Consider the following 25494-nt stretch of genomic DNA (forward strand, 5'->3'; position numbering starts at 1 on the left):
CAAGGAGATAGCCATGTGTCCACTGACTGTCTCAGGAAAGGGATTATAACATGGCAGAAAAAAGATAAGCTTACAAGTTTCTAACTTTTATTTCTAAAAGTCCTGGAGAGGGTGAGAAAATTGAAGTACAAAATATTATGGTCATAAAAGTATAGAAAGTTTCCTCCAAAACAGAAACAAAAAACAAGGTTAGGCATGAAGGATGGTAGCTCTGCAAATAGTTCTATGCTTCTAGGAGAAGAGGGAACTTAGGCTTTGCTTCCTGAGCAGAGAGACGAGGAATGTACAATCTTAGTGGAGAAATACTTGTATGTTGTGTTGGGGAATAAAGGGCACAGACAACTGCACAGTAATTTCCATACTCCAGTACCTCATGAAACAGCAGGAGAATTCCTGCGCTCCTGCGGTGTCATGTAAGCAAAAGAAAATGTTTAGACCTAAACGAGACATACTGTATTAGTTGTGTATTGTTTCATGGCTTATTACCACTCCAAAACTTAGTGGGTTAAAATAGCAGCAGACATTTATTATCTCACATAATTTCTGAGGGTAAGGAATTCAGGAACAGCTTAGCTAGGTGGTTCTGGTTCAGGGTCTCTCATGAGAATGTGGTCAAAATATCAGCCATGGCTGCAGGCATCGGGGAGCTTGACTGGGGCTAGAGAATTCACTTCAAAGATAACTCACTCTCAGGGTTGGCACGTTGGTGCTGCCTATTGGCAGGAGGCCTCAGTTCCTCACCACGTGGACCTCTCATAGAGCTGTTTGAGTATGTTAGCAGCATGGTGGCTGGCTTTACCCAGAGTGAGAACAAGTGAGAGGTGGCAATGTCTTTTTTTGACCTAGTCTCAGTAGTCATAAATTGTCACTTCCCCAGGATTCTATTTGTCACATGGACCAACCCTGGTATAATGTTGGAAGAGGCTACACAATGGTGTGAAAATCAAGAGGTAACGATCACCGGGTGCTGTCTTGGAAGCTGGTTACCACACAGGACAATTGCGGTGGTAACTGTTTCAGCAGCAAGCAGCATTGCCTGATTACCTGAACAAGATGCCGATAACTTGACAAGTTGGCAATGTGTAAGATATCAGAACCTAACGTAATTGAGGGAGAAGGGGATGCTTAAAGAATTGCTCTTAAATTTTCTTTCAACTTGGTGGGATTGGAGGCACAAAATAGAATTTGAACTATAACAGAAAGTAATGTATTATTTCTTGCACATTTAAGTTTATGAATAATAACAATAGCAATTACTAGTATTATTACTATAAATATAAGAATAACTCTACTTTTGTATAATTTTTCCCCAATCAGTTCAAGGTGACTCTAATGGGATGAATAATTCTCAAACATGTAAATAAACCATAGAATGAACTAGGAAGTTTTAAGAAAATATCCACCCACACAGCTACTGATTTAATTGCTCTGGAGTAGGGCCTGGGCACCAGTATTTTTTAAAGTCCCTCAGATGATTCTAATATGTAACCATGGTTGAGACCCAATGCCTTCCTCAGCCCATACTTGCACTATAATCAATCAGCAAGACCTACAAATTCTAGCATTTCTCCAATCTATCTCCTCTTCATCTCAATTCCTATGTTTTTACTTCAGGATATCAACCATTGCTCACCTGTACTACTGTTAACAGTTTAACCACTTCTAGCTCCCCAGTCTAATCCATTGCTGACACACCAGTGAAATAAACTGATATTATCCTGCCTAAAGGACTGCACTCTCTCTCCACTGCCTACAGGACCAAGCTCAAATTCCTTTAATCCATGGTATCAAGCTGTCCATGCCCTCACCCCTGCCCACCACTCCAGCCTTATCCCACTTCACTTCCACAGCAATATTCTGTGTTCTGACCCTGTCAAACGGTTCTGCTAGCCAGGTGGGTCACGCTGCTCTTTATACCTAGATACCCTCATCTCACTCATTCAGCCCTTACAACCATATTCTTAACTCTGGAGATTCAATTCAAGTGTTACCTTCTTTTATTTGTGTATTTGTTTGTTTATTTATTTTAAGTGTTACCTTCTTTTTGAAGATTTTTCTGCCCATTCCCAATTCCCTCAGGTAGATAAAACCATTGCACTCCCACCTCTATCCCTTTCTGTCCCCTGTGAGACTGCTGTTTTGGCAACTATGACATTTTATTGTACTTACGAACATGCTTCTATTTCATCTATTAGATGCTAAGTTGGGACTCTGCTTTACTTGTCCTTTTCTTTCCAGACCTATGCTTGGTGCGTAGACCTGCTTAGTAAATATTGGCTGAATAAATCAATGAATAATTACTTCAAATGATTACTTCCAAGTAGGTTGTTCTCTTCAATAGGTTGATCACCTTGGTGCAATCCTCTTTACACCAGTCATTTGCTGTTATTCAGGGGTTATGCAAGGGTTAAAATTTTAGCTTAGTTCAAGCAAATTAATTCAATTTCTAAAACAGGAGCTCAAATCAATGAGGTATATTTGTATTAACAATGTTTTTCCAGTTTTATTCTTTAAAAAGGCACCATAAAAAAGAAACAACAAAGAAAGGCACCATATATTACCTCTGACACCTGGGCGGCAAATGATTGATCAGTAATTTATGACTCAAGTTAATTATACCATATGTAGGGCACATATCAGTGTGCCTTATGGGTATGGCTTATAAATAACACTAAGTTATAGCTGTGAATCCTCTTAATGAGGAAAAGAATACAATAGGACCTTTAAAGAACCAATTATGAATCAAACACCTTTTACAGCATAAAGGAGTATAAATGGCACTTCTCCAGGTAAGATACTTTGCATTACTCTCTAGAAAACCATATAAATATAAAAGTAAAAACATTTAAATTTTCAAACTTTCAGATAAAATCACATAAAAACACCTCTCTTGGAGTTCTAAAGACATTCATTCAATAAATGTTTATTGAGTACCTACTATACGCACTGTTCTAACTTCTAGGGACGCTGCTCCTTTATAAGAGGACCGAGCAGTGGGGGAGCCAGTATAGTATACCAGGCTGAAAGATAAGAAGGGGGCCCAGGGCCGACTATGTAGCCCAGCAAAACAAATGCTGGATAACTGGACAATGTTTTTTACCACGACAAACCTACATTTTGCAACTGTCCTCATGAAGCTTACATATTAGTGTGGTGGTGGGGAGGGGAGGGTACAGGTTAATAGACAACAACAAAACAACCACAAATGAGTAAAATATAAAGTCTGTCCAGAGAATAGAAAGTCCTGTAAAAGAAATAAAACAGAGAAGAGACACGAGGAGTGCCGCAGGATAGAGGTACAATGTTAAATAGGGCGGTCAGGGAAAGCCTCCGTGAGCAGGCGGCATTTCAGCAGAGCTGAAGGAAGGGAGGGAATGGGCCGTTTAGGCCCTCAGCAGAGAGCATTCCAGCACAGGGAAGCCAGTGGAGGGAAGCAGGGAATGCAGAGGAGAATGAAAAATAAACGGTAGATTAAATCAGAGAGGTAACCTAGGGGAGAAGAGGGGCAAGATCCAAATACTCAGGGCAGTGCTTCTCTAATCTCATAGGCCAATGCTCTCTTTTTACAATAGTTTGTACTTTTCACTTACTATCCTGAAATTAAACTCATAGATAATACAACCTATCTGCACATCTAACTTCAAAAGAACCAATATAATGCCAAACCTATCATATATATGAAAGTGATTTATAATAAAATAATATCTATTTCAATATGTAAATGTTCAGGCATGAACACTATAAAAGACATAAGGAAATTATTCACCTTTATGTAGAACCACTGTAAGTGTGACACCTACAAATGTAGGCTAAAAGAAGAGTATTCTCTTGGAAACTCAAATGCCACAAATGGTGATGTTGATAAAGTCTCTGACATGATTTTCCAAAATAGCAAACCTCAGGTAAAATTCTGAACAGAGAACTGTAACAGTGGAAAATTGTAACCCACCTCATTATTCTTTTGACATTGTTTCTGTAAATACTGACTCTGACTAATATGTAGCTTGCAGATAAACAGCACGTTTGTATAAGGATCCTAGAAACTATCTTCAGAAGTCCCAGTTCCGGGAGATTTGCTGACCTTCAAACGTAAAACCACGATGACATAGAACCAGGATGACGAAGACCAGGATGACGCACGTCAGAGCACCACTTGACCAGAATCCAGGTCCTTATCGGAATGGACTGTGCTGGCTGCACGTAGAGGACTTTGCAACCCCCTCCCCTTGATCTCTTTGTTTTGCATCCCCTCTCCTCCCTTATAAAAACCTCTGCCTGCACTGAGATGTTGATGGGCTTTGCGACAGGAGTCCCCCCATCTCCTCAGGTTATTGGCACTTGAATAAAACCTCTTTCCTTTTTCACCAGCATCTGTCTAATGAGTTTGGTTTTGGGGGCAGCAGGCAGCTGAACTGAGGTTCTGGTTACAGTATTACCTTCCCTCAATTTACATGATAGTTGCATTTCTGGAAAATCAAGTGTACATTAAAACCATGCAAAAAATATTTTGTATTTATATATAAATAGAGTTGGGTTCTAGGCTCAGATCATTATAAACAGGTTTTTCACCTTCAAGTATGTCCAAAACATTCAAAGGTCATGCAGAAGGCACACCAAGGGACTTTTTGTGGTGATGAGAATGTTTTATACCTTGATTGCTGTAATGATTACATCAGTGTACACATCTGTCAAAACTCAACAAACTGTACACTGATGCATTTTATTTTATATAAATTGTACCTTGAAATTGATTTTTTTAAAAGTCATGAAGGATGACAGACAATTATTTATAGTGGGAATTTGTGAGATGGGAAGCTGATAGAGGGTTTCGAGCAGAAGAATGATAGGATCTGACATATTTTAAAAGGACTGTTTGACCTTTGGAGCAGAGGCAGGCCAAGGTCGAAGCAGAGAGACCAGTTAGAGGGCTATCTTCATAAAAGGCAGATGAGAGATGATAGTGACGTGGCCAAGAGGAGTAGCAAAGTGATAATCATCAAATGTATCAGAAAAGACCTTTTAAACTTTCAAACAGATCCCCCCAAAGAACATGTAGAAAACAGAAAGAGCTCAAAAAATGTATTAGATTAAAAGAACTAAAAAGTAGTAATTTTCATTATTCTTGACAATATTCATAAAGCACTACTTCATTATTCAATGCAATTAAAAAGCACTTTGGGGAGCTTATATGCATGTATGCATTGCCCATGGACACAGACAGTAGGGTGGTGAAGGCCTGGGGTGGGAACAATTGCCCAGGAGGAGGGTGGCAAGGAGGCAGAAAAAGGAGGGGACATCTGTAAAACTCTCAGCAATAAATATTTTTTAAAAAATGACTTCGGGCCTCTACTTGTGTCATTTTAAATTTAAATATAGCAAAGCATTATTTTCTGGTGAAATGAAATTCAACAAAAATGTTTTTTTAAAAAACTTTACCACAAAAAGTATAGTTCTTGCCTAAGTAACATTTTATCTTAGCCATTTCTTTGATAATTTAGATCTTGCAATACCTTAAGCTCAGTGTAAGGAACATCAGTTTGTCATCTGAGAGCCTTTATAAGTGTAGAAATTTAGGGGATTATGCTGGATTTGTTTTAAGATGGGCCCTATGTTGATAACTGTCAAAGCTGATTAATGAGTAATGGTGATTCATCTCACTATTCTCTTTACTTTTATAAATTAAAAGTTTTCCATAATAAAAAGTTTTTAAAAAACCCAGGGCATGGTAATGCATTCAGTACTTGTTGAATAACTGCTATGTGCAGGGTTTCATTAGGAGCTTGAGAGAGATTTGTTAGCTGTGAGGATAAGGTCTCTACATGGAGGAGCTCACATCCTAAATATTTAAACAGGCAATTATAAAGCAATGTAAGGGCTATAATATTGTGTTAAATGTATAAGGTGCTACAGGAAAAAAGAAGGAGTGATTGATTCTGCCTGGTGAAATCACAGAACCTTCCCAAAGGTTTGATATTCAGATTGGGCCCTGAAGGTTAAATAGACTTTTTTTCTGGGACAAAATGAAGTAGGCAGCCTCCACAAAGCATGTAATATAACTCCAAAAATGATCACATTAAGGCATTAAAAAAATAGAAGACAGTGAAAGAAATAAAAAAGGTGTTAGAGAGTAAATAATATTTGTATTTTTACTGCCAGTACCTAAGACAGTGCCTAACAATGTACTGGGTGTTCAAAATTATTCTGTTGAATAAACTTACTGTTTGAAAGAGAGACAGGAAAGAAAATAGCAGAGAACAGAATTTTAAACCCAAAGAAGAAAACCTACAGAATGGAGGAGAATATCAGCAAATCATATGTCTGATAGGGGTTTAATATCCAGAATATATAAAGAACTCTTACAACTCAACAACAAAAAGACAAAGAACACAACTAAAAAATGGGCAAAGGATTTGAATAGACAGTTCTCCAAAGACATACAAATGGCCAAAAAGCATCTCAAAAGATGCTCAACATCATTAGTCATTTGGAAAATGCAAATCAAAACCACAATGAGGTACCACTTTACATCCACTAGGATGACTAAAAATTCAAAAACTTTTAAAGAAAAATAGCCAGGGTATGGAGAAATTGGTACCTTTGTACAATGCTGGTGAGAATGTAAAATGGTATAGCCACTGTGGAAAACAGTTTGGTGGTTCCTCAAAAAGTTAAATATATAATATGATCTAGCAATAATTGCTCCAAATACATGTACACACATGTTCATAGCAGCACTATTCATAACACCCAAAAGGTGGAAACAGCCTAAACATCCATTGATGAATGGATAAACAAAATATGGTATAATACATTCAATGGCATATTATTCAGTCATTAAAAGGAAGGAAAATCCTGTCACATGCTACAATGTGCAGGAACCTTGAGAATATTAGGCTAAGTGGAATAAGCCAGTCACAAAATGACAGATACTGTATGATTCCACTTATTTTAGCTATCTAAAGTAATCAAATGCATGGAAATGGAAAGTTGAATGGTGGTTACCAGGGCCTGAGGGGAAGGGGAAAAGGGAAATTATTGTTTAATGTGTATAGATTTTTACTTTTGCAAGATGAAAAACTTCTGGAAATCTGTTTCACAAAAATGTGAATATACTTAACACTACTGAACTGTACATTTAAAATGGTTGAGATGCCCTGGGCAGTGGTGAGAGCATCGGCCTGTGCAACAACGGGTCGTAGGTTTGATTCTCGGTCAAGGGCACGCACCCAGGTTGCCGGTTCCAGCCCTGGCCCTGGTCCAGATGTGTGTGGGAGGCAACCAACCCATGTGTCTCTCTCACATCTCTCTCTCTCTCTCTCCCTCTCTCTCTCTCTCTCTCTCCCTCTCCTCTTCTACGGTCTCTAAAAAGCAATGGAAAAATATCCTCAGGTGAGGATTAACAGCAATAAAAGATTAAAATGGTTGAGATGATAAATTTTGTTACATTTTTTTTACTATAATTTCTAAAAAACATACCACTCAGCATACCACGGAACATTAGAACATTAAAAATTTTAAATCCAAGATAATAGTTATTTCTGAGGAGGGAGGGAAGGGAAGGGTTACAAAGGCATCTTCAATCTCTCTGTAATGTTTTGTTACTTAAATAAAATCTAAGGCAAATATGGCAAAATATTAGGATTCAAAATAAACAAAACCACACTAAGTGAAAGAGGCCAGACACAAGAGATCATATACTGTTTGGTTCCATTTATATGAAACATCCTGAATAGGTAAGTCCATAGAGACAGAGCACAGGTTGGTGGTTGCCAGGGGGTGGAAGGAGGGAGGAGCAGGGAGCAGCTGCTCAAAGGGTATGGGCTTTCCTTTTGGGGTCACGAAAATGTTCTAGAACTATACAGAGGTAAGGTGGTAGTTGCACAGCGTTCTGAATGTACTAAGTGCCACGGAATTGTTCACTTTAAAATGGTTAATTTCATGCTATGTCAATTTCACTTTGAGTTAAAACGAAAACTAAGAAAAGGGAGAATTCAAGGAGGACGGGTACTTATTGAAAGGGATCAAATACCACAGAAAAGTAAACAAGGGTATAAACTAAGAGGTCATTAAATCTGGCCAGCAGGCGGTCCTTCCAGGAGAAATGTACCAGTCCTCAGATCATTGTGGGCTGCAGTAGCCGGGCCTGTGCAGTACTGAGGGAGTCTGGAGCATTTTGTAGGATAAGGGGAGTCAGTGGAGAGGGAAAGACTGCAGATAGACATAGGAGAGGAGATATTTGTACAGCAAGACTAGAAAAAGATAAAAGAGGATAGAGGGTCAGTAGGAGAGGTGTTAGCCTCAGAAAGGATTACAAATCCTAATATTGGAGAGAAACAAATAAAGAGATAAATTTGTGATTTCCAAATTTCACTTGGAGAGGGGAGTGACTGAGTTGGTACTTGGTAACTCCTATTTTTTCCAAGAATGAGGAAGCAGGGTGCAGGGCTTGAGGAGCCGTGGAAGTTCACCAAGAATTAGTAAAAAGGGGGCTGTCTGGGCAGCTTTGAGGGCTTTAGTGGAAATCATAAATATCTCCCCCACCCCACACAAATCCACAAGTAAAAAAGCTTAATTGTTAAAAGCATTGTATAATTAATATTGTCTCACAAGTTGTTAATCAGAAATAAAACTACTGCATAGTACCATCTCTATGACACATGATACTAGATTTGTGACATATTATGAATATACTTAAAATAGTCTTTATGTAACATGCAACAGAAAGATCAGTCAGGGATAACTGGAGAAAGAGCAGATTGAAATCTACTGAAGAAACATTAAATATCAAACATTCAACTAGGAAAGGAAATGAAAGCTCTCCAGGAGACAAGTTACTATTAAAGAAAGATATAAGCAAATATTCCACTAGAATTTTGAAATAATGGAACTACTTAAAAACTGATAAGGGTAGATAACAATTGCCTGGATGAATGAATTACATATCTATTTCTTTGAAAAAGAAGGACATATATGTCTTAAAGTTTACAATAAAGTATTTTTAAAGCTTCTTTGTTTTGTTTTTTGTTAGCCCTGGTTGGGTAGCTCAGTTGGTTAGAGCATCGCTCTGATACACCAAGGTTGCAGGTTTGATCTCTGGTCAGGGCACAAACAAGAAGCAACCAATGAATGCATAAATAAGTGGAACAACAAATCGATGTTTCTCTCTCAAATCAATTGATAAATAAGAAATTTTAAGTAATTGGTAAAGCGCATTAAAAGGAAATTTTAAAACAATTTTAAACCCCTAAATGCTTATTAGTTGAAATTTAAGAAAAATGAGTAACTAGCTATTCACACTAAATGCCTTTAAACACATTTTCAACTACAGGATGAACGTGAATATGACTACGAAATGGGCATCTTGAAATGTGATAGTCACTGACAAGGCAAGGTAATCATCTAATGATTTCACTGAATGAAATAATATGCATATAAGGTGCCTTGTGGAATTCCACAGAATTAAAAGGTTTTTTGCATAATGTGATGATAAGTCTTGGAAATGAAAATTCCCTTTCTAGTTTAGATTTAAATACCTCCCTAACAACACTGATTATTTATGTTTGACATAGCTTTATAGTGGCCTGTGCAGAAACATGGAAAGCTTTTTTACAGGATAGTGAATGGGATAAAAAGTTAAAATCACATTGGTACTTTAAATACAGCATTTTAACTGTGGTAAGATATACCTAACATAAAATTCACCATTTTAACCCTTTAAAAAATAATCCTCACCTGAGGACATACTTAGAGGGAGGGAGGGGGAGAGAGAAAAAAACATTGAACCAGCAACCATCCGGTGCACAGGAAGACACTCAACCAAATGAGCCACTGCAGCTGGGTAACCATGTTTCAGTCCATACAGTCGGTGACATTAAGTCTCTTCACATTATTGTCACCACTAACCATCCCCAGTACTTTTTTAATCATCCCAAGCAATATCATTTATTTATTTATATTGTGGTAAAAACACATATAAAATTTACCTTCTTGGCCACTTTTAAATGTGCAGTTCAACAATGTTAATTATATTCACATTGTTTTAAAACAGATCTCCAGAACTTTTTTATCTTGCAAAACCGAAACAATAACCCTTTAAACAATAACTGCCCATTCCCCACTACCTCTGGCCCCTGGTAACCACCATTCTACTTTATATTTCTATGAAATTGACTACTTTAGATAACTTGTATAAGTGGAATCGCAATTTTATTTTTCCCCCAGTTTTGTTCAGAAGTAATTGACATATATTACTGTGTAAGTTTAAGGTGCACAGCATGATGGTTTGATTTATATGTATTATGAAATTATTACCACAATGCAGGGTGGGACAAAAGGAGATTTACAGTTGTTTATATGAAAAATAATACAATAATTAATAAATAATAATACAAGAATAAACTCTGTTTTGTGTACTCACAACTATAAACGTATTTTTGCCCAACCCTGTAGGTTCAGCTAACATCCATCATCCCAATAAAATACAATAAAAATTTTCTCCTTGTGATGAGAATTCTTAGGATCTACTCTTTTAACAACTTTCCTATAATCATACAGCAGTGTTAGCCAGAGTCATCATGTTGTACATTAAATCCCTGGTACTTATTTATAACTAGAAGTTTATACCTTTTGACACCCTTCTTCCAATTCTGCCTCTTCCCACCCTCTGCCTCTGATAACCCAAGTCTGATCTCTTTTTCTGTGAGTTTAAAAAAATTTTTTTTTAGATTCCACATATGAGATCATATGGTATTTGTTTTATCTACAACTTATTTTTTAAAATATATCTTTTTTTATTTCAGAGAGAGGAAGGGAGAGGGAGAGAGAGATAGAAACATCAATGATGAGAGAGCTGTCATTGGTCAGCTGCCTCCTGCACACCCCAAATGAGGATCAAGTTGTGCCCTGACCGGGAATCGAACCACGATCTCCTGGATCCTAGGTTAACGCTTAATTGCTGAGCCACGTCCTGCCGGGCTACAGATTATTTTTAATTTAAAATATTAGCAGTCACTAAAAAGGATTTTTTGCTTGTTTTGGGGCATTTTCCTGATAGTTGAGCCTGAGCTCAATCAATATACTAGATGAATTATATGGTGCAATCATATTTCATAGCCCTTGTTAATGATCCATTCCTGAATGCAGAAACTAAATGTCATCATGTTGAAGGATCACTAATTAAATGCTCAGGTAGTACTTGACTTTGAAGTTATTTATAAAATGTTAATTTTTTCTTTGAATGTTAAATGAAACAGCATAAGAAATATGAGACAGAAAATTTAGAGAAGAGTGTAGATTTAATTACTACATTCTCTTGCAATTAGTATTTATTATTACACTTCAGCAATTAGCCTTTGTTGTGTAACACTGAAGTTCTCATTGAGTAGAGAGCCTCGTGGGTTTTGGTTCCAGTTCTGCCATCTGTATGACCTTTGTCAATCTTTTCATTTCTTTAAGCTTAGGCATTATTATCCCCACTAAAATTCTAATGCATAAATAAAAGTGGAGATAATAATACCTGGCCTACCTACTTTAGGGTAGAGTTATGAGAATAATCAGGGAGTATTACATGAAAAAGCTCTGAAATATTAGCTTTAGAAATATATAGTACTAAATAAATTCAATCTTTTCTAAACCTCTCTCCATTTTTATATGGCTTTCTTCTAAAAATGTTATGCTGCCCTGGACTAAAAAGTTAGGCTCCTTTATTCCCCTAGTCCCTGTCTAATGGATAACACATTTCAATAATAAACTCACAGATTAAAAACTGGTCAACAGCTTTTTTGCTGTGACTAGGTCTAGGAATGAGGGAGTAAGGGATACCAAGAATAAACTAGAGAAGAATTTCCCTCCCTTCTTTCTTATTCACGCTCCCATAACTTCCCAGCTGTGAGTCCTTTAATCTGGAAGTATAGAAAGCACTAAGGGATGCAAATGAAATGACAAGTTAATATTAGAAGTGTTACTTTGGGAGAATCTCAGGTTTGAATCCTCATCTGTAGTTTCACTTAACTTACACCAGGTACAAAACTATTGTGACTCAGTGGTTTATGCAACAAGCTGGAAACTCAGGACCTGTGGGTTCTAGCCATGAGTCTGACATTTCTTTCTTTCTTTTTTTTTTTTTTATAAGTGAGTTAGTCATGTTTACTCCTGTGTTTTATTTAGTTTTTCATCTATTAATGAGGACAATGAGGCCAAATTACTTCCAAAGGTTGTTTAAAAAAATAACTCACAAAGAGTTGTAATGCTATGAAAACAGTAAGAAAGGTAGCTTTCATGAAAAAATAGATGTGAAAATACTCCAAAAGTTTTTATACAGATATAAAGCACTACTTTTATCTGAGCTAGAGGGGAAAGGGATGCTGTGTGAATGTGAAACAGGTAGATAATTCTGAAACCTCTTTTTGATTACTAGTTTTAAACTCCCACTCAAACCTTCACAAAAGTACTAAGAAGAAATTTTTGAAAATGGTATTTGGCTTTCTTCTCTTCCCTTATGCATTTACCCAGAGTGCAGGTGGCTTGTGAGTAGGGAATGAGCATAAAGAAAGGAAAGGTAAAAAAAAAAAAAAAAAAAAAAGTAGGTCTAGAAATCATTCATTCTTTGCCTGCTTAACCAGTTCTTGTGTTTTCTATGAGCAAGTGTCATGTGTGATACACTAATTCTGAAACACACTTTAGTAAGACAGCACCAGGCGGCTTTCCTAGAAGACGAAACTGAGGCTTAGAGAGGTTAAATAACTTTCCCTGAGCATAACTCATGCTCTTTATTATTACCCTTTTCTGTTTCAAGAGAAGCAGAATTTATCTGCAGAATTAAAATGTCCATCAAACCTGTCCTGAAAGTTACGAGGAAGTCAAGCTGTTCCTGGGATTCTCCCCATCTCTCCCATGGTTACATGGGTTATATCATGACGTCTCTACATATCTCTGCATGCCTGCTTAACACTCCTTTCTTGACTAACCAGATTCTTTATACTTTCTATTCTCCCACAAGGCTTCAGCTTGCCAAATCCCTAACTCTACCCCATGGCATCCAGCTTTTGTCCTTGTGGCTTAATAACTTATTCTCTCTTGGTGTCCTAGTTCAGATTCTTAACAGTGAGAACTGATTGGACCAGATCATGTTCCTACAGTAGGCCACAGGTTGCTGGCCAGTCTACATGGATTGGTTAACTTGGGTCAAGTGCCCAAACCTGAGGCTGTGGCTGAGGCTAAGCAGGACAGTCAAGTTCCTTGAGAATTGTGGTGTAAGTAGGTGGAAATTCTGAAACTTAGCCTGTGCCATCTCTCCTCTCCCCAAAAATCTCCCAAACAAGATATTTTTTTTCCTTTTATTTGAATGTTTCTGTGAAAGATATTGCCATACTTCTTATCACCCAGACTGAAGACTAAAAATTCTTTAAATAAATTTTGTTGTAAAAGTAACACACACACAGTAAAGTTGTCTCCTTTCTACCAAAGATTCTCAAGGCCCTCCTAGAGGTGACCACAGCTAAGTTTTTGAAGTATCCTTCAGAAAAATTCTATGTATGTTCAAGCATTTTATCCACATTCCATTTTACGTAAGTGGAATACCATAAACATGCGTGTCTAGCTTTCCTCATTTAATAAATAGATCTTATAGCCTATTGTCAGCAACATATATATCTATTTTCATTTTTTTTAAAGTGTCATAGAACTTAATTATATGCATGTGATTTTGTTTTTTAACCAGTGTCCTCTTGATAGGCAGGTATGTTGTTTCCACTCTTTCCATTACAAGTAAGGCTGCAATAAGTGTTTATGTTTGTACACAGCTATAAATATTACCTATAAAATTTTCAGTCAAAGCATGCATGACTTTTCAGTTTTGATACATTTATGGCCAAATTGCCTCCAAAGATGTGCCAATTTCTCTTACCATCTGTGCACAAATGTCCCCATTAGTCCATACCATGCACAGTCTTGTGTTCTGTCAAACTTTCTGACCTCTGCCAATCTGGTAATTTCATCTACCTTCTTTCTTGCCCACTAAGTCAGTAAGTCACCTCATTCTGTGAGTTCTTTCAGTCTCTCTCACCTCCATCGTGTCTTTCTAATCGCAGTGCTATGACCCTAATTTCAACTTTTATTGCTTCCTGTACTGGCTTCCAATATCTCTCATTATATTCTCTCCCTTTAATAATAAATTCACAATTTATCCAAAAGTGACAGAGTAATATTTTTCAAATTTTACTTCTATACTCAGAAAACTTTGGTGGCTCCCACTGCCAAAAGTAAGAAGTTCAAATCTTCAGCCAGGTATTCAATGCTCACCGGAGTTCTGTCCAGTCTACTTCTAAACATTCATCTGGGAAAAGGGGCCTACCACTGATACTCCCTATTTTAACCAAATTCCCTGACCAATCTGATCTGTAAAATGTTTGTGGGCTAAGTCCACGAATCAAATCTTCCACAACTGTCACATTATCACAAGTTTACAGTCTTTAGTGAAAGCCAATATGGTGTTGTAGTGAAAGCAAAAGGATTTGAGTTCTCGTTTTTGGCTCTACTAAGAATGTGCTGGGGGACCTTGGGCAAACCACGTTCTTTGTAAAATGGATTATTAGACTAGGATATTCTCTGTTTACTAGACTTACAAAGATGTATAAAGACTTAAAAAGTGCATTCTACGGAGAAGAGTCTATTCAGTTCTAAAGTGTTGCGACTCTTAAGGCAGGAAGACTGACTGCGTTCAGTTCAGCAAACACGGAGTCCCCACCATATGCGTGGTATGTATAGTATTAGGACGCACTTGGAATCTCAAGCACTCACTCGCCAGGGTTTAGACGGATCTGCAAAAAGCAGAAGTCCTTTAACAGATGCGCTTCGTTTCTCTTGGCCGTAGCCATTTCCAAAAGTACTGAGCTCTAATTGCAGTCCGCAGTCGCCAAGCCATTAGTAACGTTAAGACAAACCCGCTGTGAACAAGCAGCTGATACTACTACAGTTCCCAGCATGCCTCTCTTCCCACCATGGCTCTCTCCCGCCCCGTCCCCACCATGACTCTTGCCCGCCGGGTCTTGTAGTCCCAGACCACGGCAGGCGGCGGCGCGGAAGCAGTCTAGAAATACGCTTTTCCCACTTAGTCGGCGGTGAGACTGCAAGCTCCAACTAAACTCTTACTGCGACTGACTAGGGTTTGCCCTGCTCCGAGTCGAATTCCCTCCGCGCAGCTCTCCTCACACCTAACAGCTTTCCGGTCGGAACCCGCCCCGGAAGTGGAATCAAGTCGTCTAGCTGACAGCCGAAGCGCCTTCCAGCCACTCCTGGCGGGGCTGGGGCCGGAGGGGCGGGCTTGGGGGGGGGAGAGGCCAGGAGGCGGAGCCGGCAGGGGCGGATCGGCGTGGCGTAGCGCTCGGGGCGGAGCCGCAGCGCGGGGCCGCGCGTCTGGGTGGCGGCCTGGGGCGCGCCGGTGGGGAGAGGCGGCGGCGGCGGCTGCTGGTGGGGAGGGGGGTGAAAAGGAGGAACCGGGAAGGGGAGGGCAGGGCCAGCGGAGAGCCGTGTTCCTGAGGCGGTGGCGGCGTCTCCGACGGAGGAGGAGGAGGGCGGGGAAGGAGGATGGAGCAAGCTGGGGGTTGGGGTTGGCGCTAGCTGCAGCGGCTCGCCGAGTACTGTAGGAGAGCGGCGGCTGCTCCTGGAAGTTGTAGGGTCGGGTGCGGGGCCGGTGCCGCCGCCTTGCGCGGTGAAAAAGAGGAGGGAGCCGCGGGGGTTAGCGGGGGTCGGGAGGGAGGGGACGAGCTGGGGGACCGAGCTGGGGAAGACGGAGCGGGCTCTGCGCCGGGCGGGCGGGCGGCGGCGGGGGGGCCAGCGACCGCAGCCGGGGGGACGCGGGAGGATGGAGCAAGTGGAGATCCTGAGGAAATTCATCCAGAGGGTTCAGGCCATGAAGAGTCCGGACCACAATGGGGAGGACAACTTCGCTCGGGACTTCATGGTGAGTCCTTCCCCTAGTTGTCGCCTCCTCTCGTCGGCACCGGAGCCTACCGCCGCCTTACCGGGCGGGCCCGGGCCGCCAGCGCTTTGTGTGCGACAGTGAGGAGAGGGGCGGAGAGGCGCGCACCAACCCCAAGGAACGGGTGGTCTCGGAGGCCGGCGGGAGGTGAGACCGCCTCCGCCCCTCGGCCTCCTTTGCCCTCCTCCCGCGTTCGCGGCCACCTCCGCAGGCGCTCTGGGTGCAAAGGGAGCGGCCACCGGGCCGAGCCTGCACTCTGCACCGCCGCCGGCGACCACCTATTGTTTCCCGTGCCGGGATCTGGAGGCGAGTGAGGTTTCTCTTTACCTCCCCATCCATCCTGCCCCTCTTGGGAGAGTCGAGGCAGGGTGTCTGCTCAGTGAGGAGAGCGGATCGTGGCTAACCGAGGAACGAGGGTGTTGAGATTGGCATTAATTTGTGGGGTCCCTGTACTCAAGCTGGTCTCAAAAGTGGGCAAGGTAGGACTTCTGCCGTTTCTGGGTTCGCAATTGTTACCTAAAACGCCTGGGAGATGATTGCCTATAAGGTATCTCGTGGTTTGCCTAATTCCCTTTTACCTCTGTCGGGTCTCTTGTCGCCTAAGAACCAGGTTGGGGACAGTGTTGGTGGTCAAAGTGACTTTAGGTTGAGGGGGTTAATTGTGTGTGGAGGGGGAAGGGTTATCCTGAAGGAAACCTTTAGACTCCCTAGGGGATATTGCCAAAGGCGGAGGGGATGTGACTATCACTTCCTATCCGGGGTGGGGGTGGGGAACTTGGGAACAATAGTCCTGGTGGGGCGGAGGCGATGGTGCGGGCCGAAGCCCTGAGCTGGGAGATAACCTTCGCAGCCTCCCCCCTCCCCCCTTTCCGCCCTCTGCTAGTGCAGGCGGCCTGGGAAGGAGGTTAAAAGTCTAGTTGGTGAAATTGCTCTAGAAACATTACAACGAGGGGAGGGGGTCAGATCAGAAGGCGTGGGACCAGAAGTCGACTTCCTACATTGCCCCCCCCCGCCCTTATTTTTCTGCTGGACAATGTTCCTTTAGGGTTGTTTCCCGGCTTAGGAGGCGGTAGTTGCGGCTGCGGCTCCTACGGATATTGCGCAAGACCGGGGCGTTGGAAACCCTGGAGGTCTGGGGAATGGAAAAGGAAGTGGGACTTTGGGAAGTGGTTGCTGCTTAGCCTTGGCGGGATTTGGGAATGGGAAATAAGCTAGGGGAAATTTTGCTCCTGGGCAAAGTACACCCCAAGAATAATCACTTAACCCCCTATTTCTGGATTGTGAAAAGTATATACAGTTAATGTATATAACGTTAGTGAGCTCACACATTGTTTAGTTTTTGCTTCAAAGTATGGTTAATTGTTTATAAGGTGCAGGTGAAATGACTTTTAGTACTGAGATACTTGTTCACAATTTAAAGAGATTTCAGTCTAGTAAAGCTTTAGCGTTAAAATGAACAACTCTTAACAGATCCACAGTGTTGCTGAGCTTTGTGATTCCCGCCTTTCTAGACCAATAATAGAGGATAGGAGTAAGGTTTTGTTAGTATCTTTTGACGATGGAAAAGTATAGATTTAAATAATCTATGCCTTCTTCTAAGCATGTTTTTCTTACTATTTAGCCTATGTATTTTTGAAAAATTACTTTTTTATCTGAGAATGGTAAAGAAAAGAGGACGTTTTCCCTTAAGACTGAGAGTTTTGATGGTGTTGGTATCTTTGAATAGTGTCAATAATTGGATGGAGTCCCCATTTTACTACTCTATCAAAAATGGAAGAAAATGTTTACTTAGAGTATTTAAAACGTTTAACGCTAGTCTTTTGCAGGCTTATTTTGGTTATGGAAGGTTAGGTGGTTAGGTCTCCGGCTACTTCTTTGCAAGCTAGTCATTTTGTTATCTCTGGGCTTATTCTGTCAGGAAAAAGCATTGTTCGGTGATGCAGGCCATCAGGACAGGTGCCCAGTCTCTGAACTCCGGTACAGGGGAAGTAGCCCTAGGGTTCATGCTTTAGGGATGAGTCAGGGATTCCTATTGAAGATTTCATTTCTCAAGGACTGAATGAGTTTCCTTTTTCCATAATACCTAGGGATAGCTGGGTGATTCTACATTTGAGATTTGATGACTGAGGCCATTCTTTTATGGTGCTTGCTTTTTTAATTCAGTGACTTGATAAGCAATAGCTGTAATTAAGGCTGCTAGTTGGTACCCTTTTTCCCCTTGACTGGAAGATTGGGGGAAACAATGTACCTTCTGCCATAGAGAATAGAAGATCAGCTAACTGTTCTGTTATTCTTAAATTCTGATGTGGATTAAAAAATACATTTTAAAATTTTAGCACTTTTGAACTGAGCCTTAGATACAATCTAGCCTGTATAACCCTATTCAGTTATAAAATAATAATCTTCATCATTTAAAATTTGGAAATTATAGAATAATAATTAAAATAATGCCCTATCTTTAGGAAAGCATCTAAACTGTGCTCTTTCCATTATTCTATCCAGCCTTCCTATAGTCCAGCAATTTTCAACCTTTTTCATCTTATGGCACACATAAACTAATTACTCAAATTCTGCAGCACACCAAAAAATACATTTTTTGCTGATCTCACAAAAGTATAGTTTTGATTAGTTAACACCAGATGTCTATTGTTGTGTTGGCTGTTGTCATTTTTAAATTTATAATCTAAGGGAAAAGAGGTCATGCCCCTGATTAAATAGTCAGGTATTGCTTGTTCTAAAAATTTTTGCAGCACACTGGTTGAAAATCGCTGCTATAGTCCCATCACCCAAAGACTTATCTTTTTAAATGTTTTTTTAATATCTATATAACATTTTTATTTATGCAAATGGGCTTGAACTATTTGTATTAGTTTATATCTTACTTTGGACATGATTCTAGAAGTATATCTAGATCAATATAGTTCTTTTTAAAAAATTATTAAAGTACAGTTGACATACAGTATTATATTAGCCTGTTAATGTTTTAATGCTTCTCTGTGACCATATTACATATACTGTTTTATATTCTTGGGTGTTGTGTTTTTTTTTAGCTTAATATTTTGACACGTGCTTTTCATTTGTAAAAATAGTTTTAAGAGTGGCTGCATAATATTTCACCTGGCAACTATTTTGTAACTTAACCATTTCCTTGTGGTTGAATGTTTAGGCTGTTTAGTTTCTGCTATTATATATCATAATTCTGTAATGAACATTTATGCATAAAACTTCTTTATTTTGGATTATTGCATAAGATATAGTACTAGAAGTACTAGGTAAAAGGATGTAAACATTTAATACATGTTTATAAATAACTTTGAAGTGTCATTTTATACAACTGTCAGTAATGTGCAAGTGTTCATATGATAATTATCTTAATCTTTGATAATTTGATGGTTGAAAAATGGTATCTTGTTTTAATTTGAATTTCATGTGTTTTAACTTGAATTTCTTGATGACTGGTGAGGGTAGAAATTTTTCCATCTGTCATTAACTATTCTATGAGATGCTTGTTGGCAGACCTGGGTTTTACTCCTATCCCTGCCATTGGCTAGATACCTGACTTTGGGCAGGCCACTTAACAGAAAATGAAATGACTGAGCTCTCTCATCTTTAAAAGACGAAAAGTGTACCTCCTTTTCATCTTTCATCAGGGCTGAAGTATGGCACTGATATTTAGGGTCTTCTAACAAATTACTGTGCTAAGGTCTGTCTATCATCATATAACTAATATATATCTTCAGTTACAGATAACTAGAGATAGAAGGAAATATGTATTTGGGCTTTTGTTTTCATCATTTTCTTTTGCGTTTTAAAGCTTTATCATGTCTAATCTCAAACAAGTAGATTTGTTCTGATCAGGGTAAAGGTTATCTAATGTGCGTTAAACACTTGTATATAAAAAATCCAAAAGATGACACTTAAGCTGTAAGTAAATATGGCTGTTTCAGCTTAACAATCAGTTCTCTCTCCACTTATGAAGATGAAAACAAAAATTTAATGAGTGGACTCTGGTGTATTTAAAAAAAAGGATGCAGCCCTGGCTGGTTTGGCTCTGGTTAGAGCATCGGCCTGAGGACCAAAGGGTCCCAGGTTTGATTCCCACCAAGGGCACATACCCCGGTTGCAGGCTGGATCCCTGGCCCCAGTCACGGCTCGTGGAGGAGGCAACCAGTAAATGTGTCTCTCTCACATCGATGTCTCTCTCTCGCTCCCTTCTTCTCTCTGTGAAAAGCAATGGAAAAAATATCCTTGGTGAGGATTTTTTAAAAATAAGAAACAGGATGCAGCAGAAGTGTGAATTATATTATGTAATTTTGTGAAACATTGGAGGAGAAGATTTATAGATATAAAACCATTCTATATTAAAATGCTACTTAAAATAACTGATATTTAAAATTAACTTGAGTTTGATTTATCAATTAAAGGTAACCACAGAACTGTCATGTAATTTATGCATTTCAAGGGATTTAGTCTGTAAAAAGCATGTTTTCTACAAATAGTGATCCTGACACAACAGCTTAAAACAACCAGTTTGCTTGCTTTGTTATGATTAAGTAATTATATTGTTTTTATTTTACTACAGAATGTTAGTGATTTTATAAATTATTTTAAGTAGAAAGGAAATTAACATTTTTCCTTCTTCCTGTATGCTAAAAACTATGCCAGATATTTTACATTGTCTTATTTAACATAACAATTTATGAGGTAGATAAAACCTGTATTTTACAGATGAGGAAACACAGTCTGAGAAGTTAAGTATCTAGCCTAGCTTCAAAACCTCTCTTCTTTTTATCCAATTTCTCCAGGATGCATCTGAGGTCCCTGAGGACCTGGCTGGGACTAGGATAGTGGTGGAGGGTGCAATACCATGAAAAAGGATGAAGGTTTTAAAGTTGAACATGTTTGGGGAGGGGTAGATAATCTGCTGTAAGTAATGCAGCAGTTCTCACACCTTTTGGTCTCAAGAGTCCTTTACAATCTTAAATATTATTGAGGATCCCAAAGAGCTTTTGTCTATTTACTACATTTGAAAATAAAACATTAAAATAATAATTCACTTTAAAATAATGATAATAAACCCATTCCCCATATTTACTTGTATATAATATTTGAATTATTCAAAACAAAACGTTGGTTTGAAGAAGCATTGTTTTTATATTTTTGCAAATTTATTTAATATTTGGCTTAATAGAGAGAGTTGGATTCTCATACCTGCTGCATTCATACTGTTGCAATGTCACATTTTACACAGTATCATGTATCTGTTACCCTCTGGAAAACTCCACTGTACACACCTAAAAGAGGTGTGATAAAAAAAAATTGTTATACTAAAGTCTGCAATCTCATATTTACAGATGAGGAAACATAACTTAGTATTATTAGGAAAAGAGTTTTGATCTCATAGGCGCTCTAAAATGATTTTGGAGTAGGCATTTCTGAACCATACTTTATGAATCAGTGAGGTAATGTATGGTAGAGGCTAAAGGTAATGCTGAGAAAATTAGGTAGGGGTCAGATTGTTCTTGCATCTATGCTGTGTTTTGTATATCAGTAATGGTAATTTTGAACAGTTCTACACTACTATTCTTAGATTCACAGGGAAAGTGGGCAGGTATTAAAAAAAATACAGCCCGGCCGGGCGTGGCTCAGCGGTTGAGCGTCAACCTAGGATCCAGGCGATCGGGGTTCGATTCCCGGTCAGGGCACATGCCCGGGTTGCTGGCTCGATCAATGACTCTCTCATCATTGATGTTTCTATCTCTTTCTCTCCCTCTCCTCTCTCTGGAATCAATAAAGATATATTTAAAAAAATAAAAAAAGAAATACACATTCTAGCTGCCAACACTCCAACAGTATTCTTTCACCTCCAACTGCTATGACCACCCTACCCCCTTTCTTTCCCCAGCATGCTTTACTATGAGCCTTCGATGATGCTCAGATAGGTTCTGGTAGAAAAGCTGAGAATCACTACTATGGGCCTCTGGAGAGCCACCGCCTGTTTTAAGAAAGGTAAGCAGTCATTTGACAGATTTGTGTTGTAGAAAGTTGATTTTGATGGCAGTATGAAGGATGAATTAGCGGATGAAGCAGAGCATTTTGGAAGTTGTTAAACTATAAAGTGAGATGAGGGTCTGAAGTAAACTAAAATGAAATAAACTAGTGGAGCTCTGGCTGGTGTGGCTCGGTTGGTTAGAGTGTTGTCTTGTGCACTGAAGGATCGCAGGTTTGATTCCTGTTCAGGGCACATACCAGGTTGTGGGTGCCCTCCCCGGTTGGTGTTGCGTAGGGACTCAACCAATTAGTGTTTTTCACATCTATGTTTCTCTCTCTAGAATCAGTGAAAATCGTGTCCTCAGGTGAGGATTAAAAAAAATAATAATAAAGTAGTGGAGTAGAGAACTTATAAAGGATCTGATAAGGATTAAGAAAGAAGTCTTAATGATGCACTAGGTGTGGGTAGTAAAGGAGAAAGGAATATTGTAGTATGACCCCAAGGTTTCTAGCTTGGTGTACTATTACCCAAATTAGAGGGTACCATTTGGTAGGGTGACAAGTAAAGGAGAAGTAACAAGTAGAGAGGATCAAGCAGGAGATGGTAGGAGGGAAGTTAAAAGTTAAGTTAAAAGACAAGTTAAAACTGAGGTGCCTATGAGACATCTAATAGATGTGTAGATGTCAAGAGCGCTGATGGGATGGAGTTAAAGATTTGGGCACGTGAGAGGTAGTTGAAAACATGAGAGTGAGTGAACGTATTCAGAGAAGTATATAGAATGACCAACTTTAGGTTGAAGAGCATCAGCATTTACAGAGCAGCCCCGAAAGGAAGTACTAGTGGTGTGGCTCAGTTGAGCGTCATCCTATGAACTGGGAGGTCATGGTTGATTCCCAGTCAGGGCACATGCCCAGGTTTCGGGCTTAATCCCTGGTGGGGTGAGTGCAGGGGACAGCTGACGGATGTTTCTCATTGATGTTTCCATCTCTCCCTCTCCCTTCCTCTCTCTGAAATCAATAAAAACATTTTTAAAAAAAAAGAGGGAAGGGAACCCAAAGAGTGCCAGAAAACCTGGGAGAGTTTCAGGAAAAGGAGTAGTTACCAAAGTCAAATCTGGGAGGACCGGTAAGGTGAGGTTTAGAAAGTACCCATTCTGTTTGCCAAGTAGGAGTGATTTGGTGGCTAGGAAAAGCAGTTTAGGGTTGGGGTATGGGAAGAAGCCAGATTATAGGGGTTTGAGAAGAAAACAGGCGAAGTGGCTATAAATTCCTTCATTTACTTTAACCTGAAAGTAGATGGCAGAAGTTAGAGGAAGACACAGGTTGAAGGAGTGCTCCCCTCCTACCCTCTGCTTTTTCAAAAAAAGATAGCATAGAGACAATATTTTTCATATATTTCTTACCTATAGGTATATCCTTTTTTGTAAAATGATTGCTGTTTAAATACAATTTTTAAAGACAGATAACAAGAACTTGTCTTTTGGTTAATTAAGACCCCTGAATTTTTTGTTTTTGTTTTTTAATTTAAAATTTGGATTTGAAATGTTAGAAAACAAGAGGGAAGGAAAGACAAAGTCTGGCAAGATCTTATGCTACATAGACTAGATAATTATAAACATTTTTATTGTTTGTTAAACTGTTCAATATTGTGGCTTGTAGGTGTTTGAAAAATTAAGAACTATTGAGATATAATTCACCTACCATAAAATATATTCATTGAAGGTATAAAATTTCATAGCTTTTAGTATATTCACAAAATTATGCAACCATCACCATAATCAATTTTTATCCCTTGCTCCCCCTCAAAGAAACCCCATGCCCATTAGAAGTCATTTCTCCCTTTCTCCCTCCTGTCCCCAACCCTAGGCAACCACTAATGTATTTTCTGTCTCTATAGATGGCTTCTGGACTTACCATATAAATGGAATCATACAGAATGTGGTGTTTTATGACTTGACTCCTTTGACTTAACATAATGTTTTCAAGGTTCACCTATGTTGTTGCATGGATCAAAAATACTTCATTCCTTTTTAATGACTGAATAATATTGTATGGATATGCCACATGTCGTTTATCCATTTATCTGTTGGTGGACATGTGAGTTGTTTACACTCTGGAATATTTTGTATTCTACAATAATATATAAAATATAATATTTTGTATTTTATTAATACTATGGTGAACATTTGTGTATAAGTTTTTGTTAGGATATATGTTTTCAGTTATCTTGGGTATATACCTAGGAGTAGAATTACTGGGTAATATGGTAACTCTATGTTTAACATTTTGAGGAATTGTCAGGCTGTAATCCAAAGCTGCTGCACATTTTACATTCCCACTAGTAGAATACATATTTTATATTCCCCCCAGTTTCTCTATATCTTCACTAGCACTGTTACTATCTGTCTTTTTGATTATAGCCATCCTTGTGAGTGAGAAGTGGTATCTTGTGGTTGGCTCGTAGGTTTGTAAAATATCTTAGTACGTTTATAGAAATGGTGCTATATGTCTCATGTGTCTTTCAAAGCTAGAGTGATGGAAAATATTTTTCAGTCTTTGCATTTGAGCTACTCTTAGTGCTTTCCCAGTGCTACTCGTTTAGTTAAGATTTTCTTATCCATCCTTTGATGGGTGTCCAGCCAAACATAACTTATATTTAATTAACTTCACAAGTGGAAGGGAACTTTTAACTTTCCAGACATGGTTCACTGAAATAGCCACTAAAAATTTACCTCAAGTGTTAGTTCTAAAGAATTTTTTTACTGTATTTACTTTTAGAATATTGCTAGTTTTTTTCCTTTAATACATAAAAGGTTTTTGAAAGGGTGAAACTGAAAGTAAGACATTAACATTTATATAGATTAATTTTTTTTGTTCATATGTTAAACACTACCGAAGTACTCAGTTCATTAGTTTTATAAACATGTACATTTTTTACTTCCCCAGACTGAAAGCCTCCAAGGCTAGAGACTTGGGCTTAATTATCTCTGTATCCCCATTGCTTAATATAGTGTCTGGCAATTAATAGGCATTAATGGCCATAGCATGAGTAGAAATTATAGCCAGCTTAGTGCTGTAAGACAGATTTATTCTTCAGGTGGATTCTTCAAATGGTCCAAGGGGCTTGTCTGTTAGATCAGTGTGAGGACTGCTTTTCCCCCTTCTATGCATACAGGTGTGCTTACACAACTGTGGTTGTATTTTTAATATCCACTGAAAAAGAAAATACAAGCTAAAGTACTAGACTGAATTCGATACAACTTTTAAATAAATAGGATTTTCTTAATTTTAATATCTTCTACGTAAATGTGAAAAATAGCTTAGTACATATTTTTTTCTATACACTGGCTGGTGTACGTAAGGATTCAGGGAACTACTGAAAGTGACCACTTGTGTATCCCCCACACCATGAATCATACTGTGGAAACATTATCTTAGAATATTAAATTTAATAAAATGTCCACTTTTAACTTTTGGTTTTAGATTGCATTAATAAAATCCAGATATGTCACTGGCATCTCTTCAAA

At 39.0% G+C, this 25494-nt stretch overlaps 1 protein-coding gene across 3 annotated transcripts in view; it reads left to right on the top strand.

Moving 5' to 3' along the window:
* The first annotated feature begins 15844 nt into the window (after positions 1-15844).
* Positions 15845-25494, top strand: part of PTPN12 (protein tyrosine phosphatase non-receptor type 12) — a 96979-nt gene continuing 87329 nt past the window's right edge. For 2 of the 3 annotated variants that reach the window (XM_016219581.2, XM_016219578.2), the window contains exon 1: positions 15845-15958. In XM_016219581.2, coding sequence (XP_016075067.2) covers positions 15860-15958 — 99 coding nt within the window. In that variant the 5' untranslated portion in view covers positions 15845-15859. The remainder of the gene's footprint in view (positions 15959-25494) is intronic. The other variant, XM_087821116.1, reaches the window with a different exon arrangement.

Source organism: Miniopterus natalensis, chromosome 10 (assembly GCF_054644295.1).
Source record: "Miniopterus natalensis isolate mMinNat1 chromosome 10, mMinNat1.hap1, whole genome shotgun sequence".
NCBI lineage: Eukaryota > Metazoa > Chordata > Mammalia > Chiroptera > Miniopteridae > Miniopterus > Miniopterus natalensis.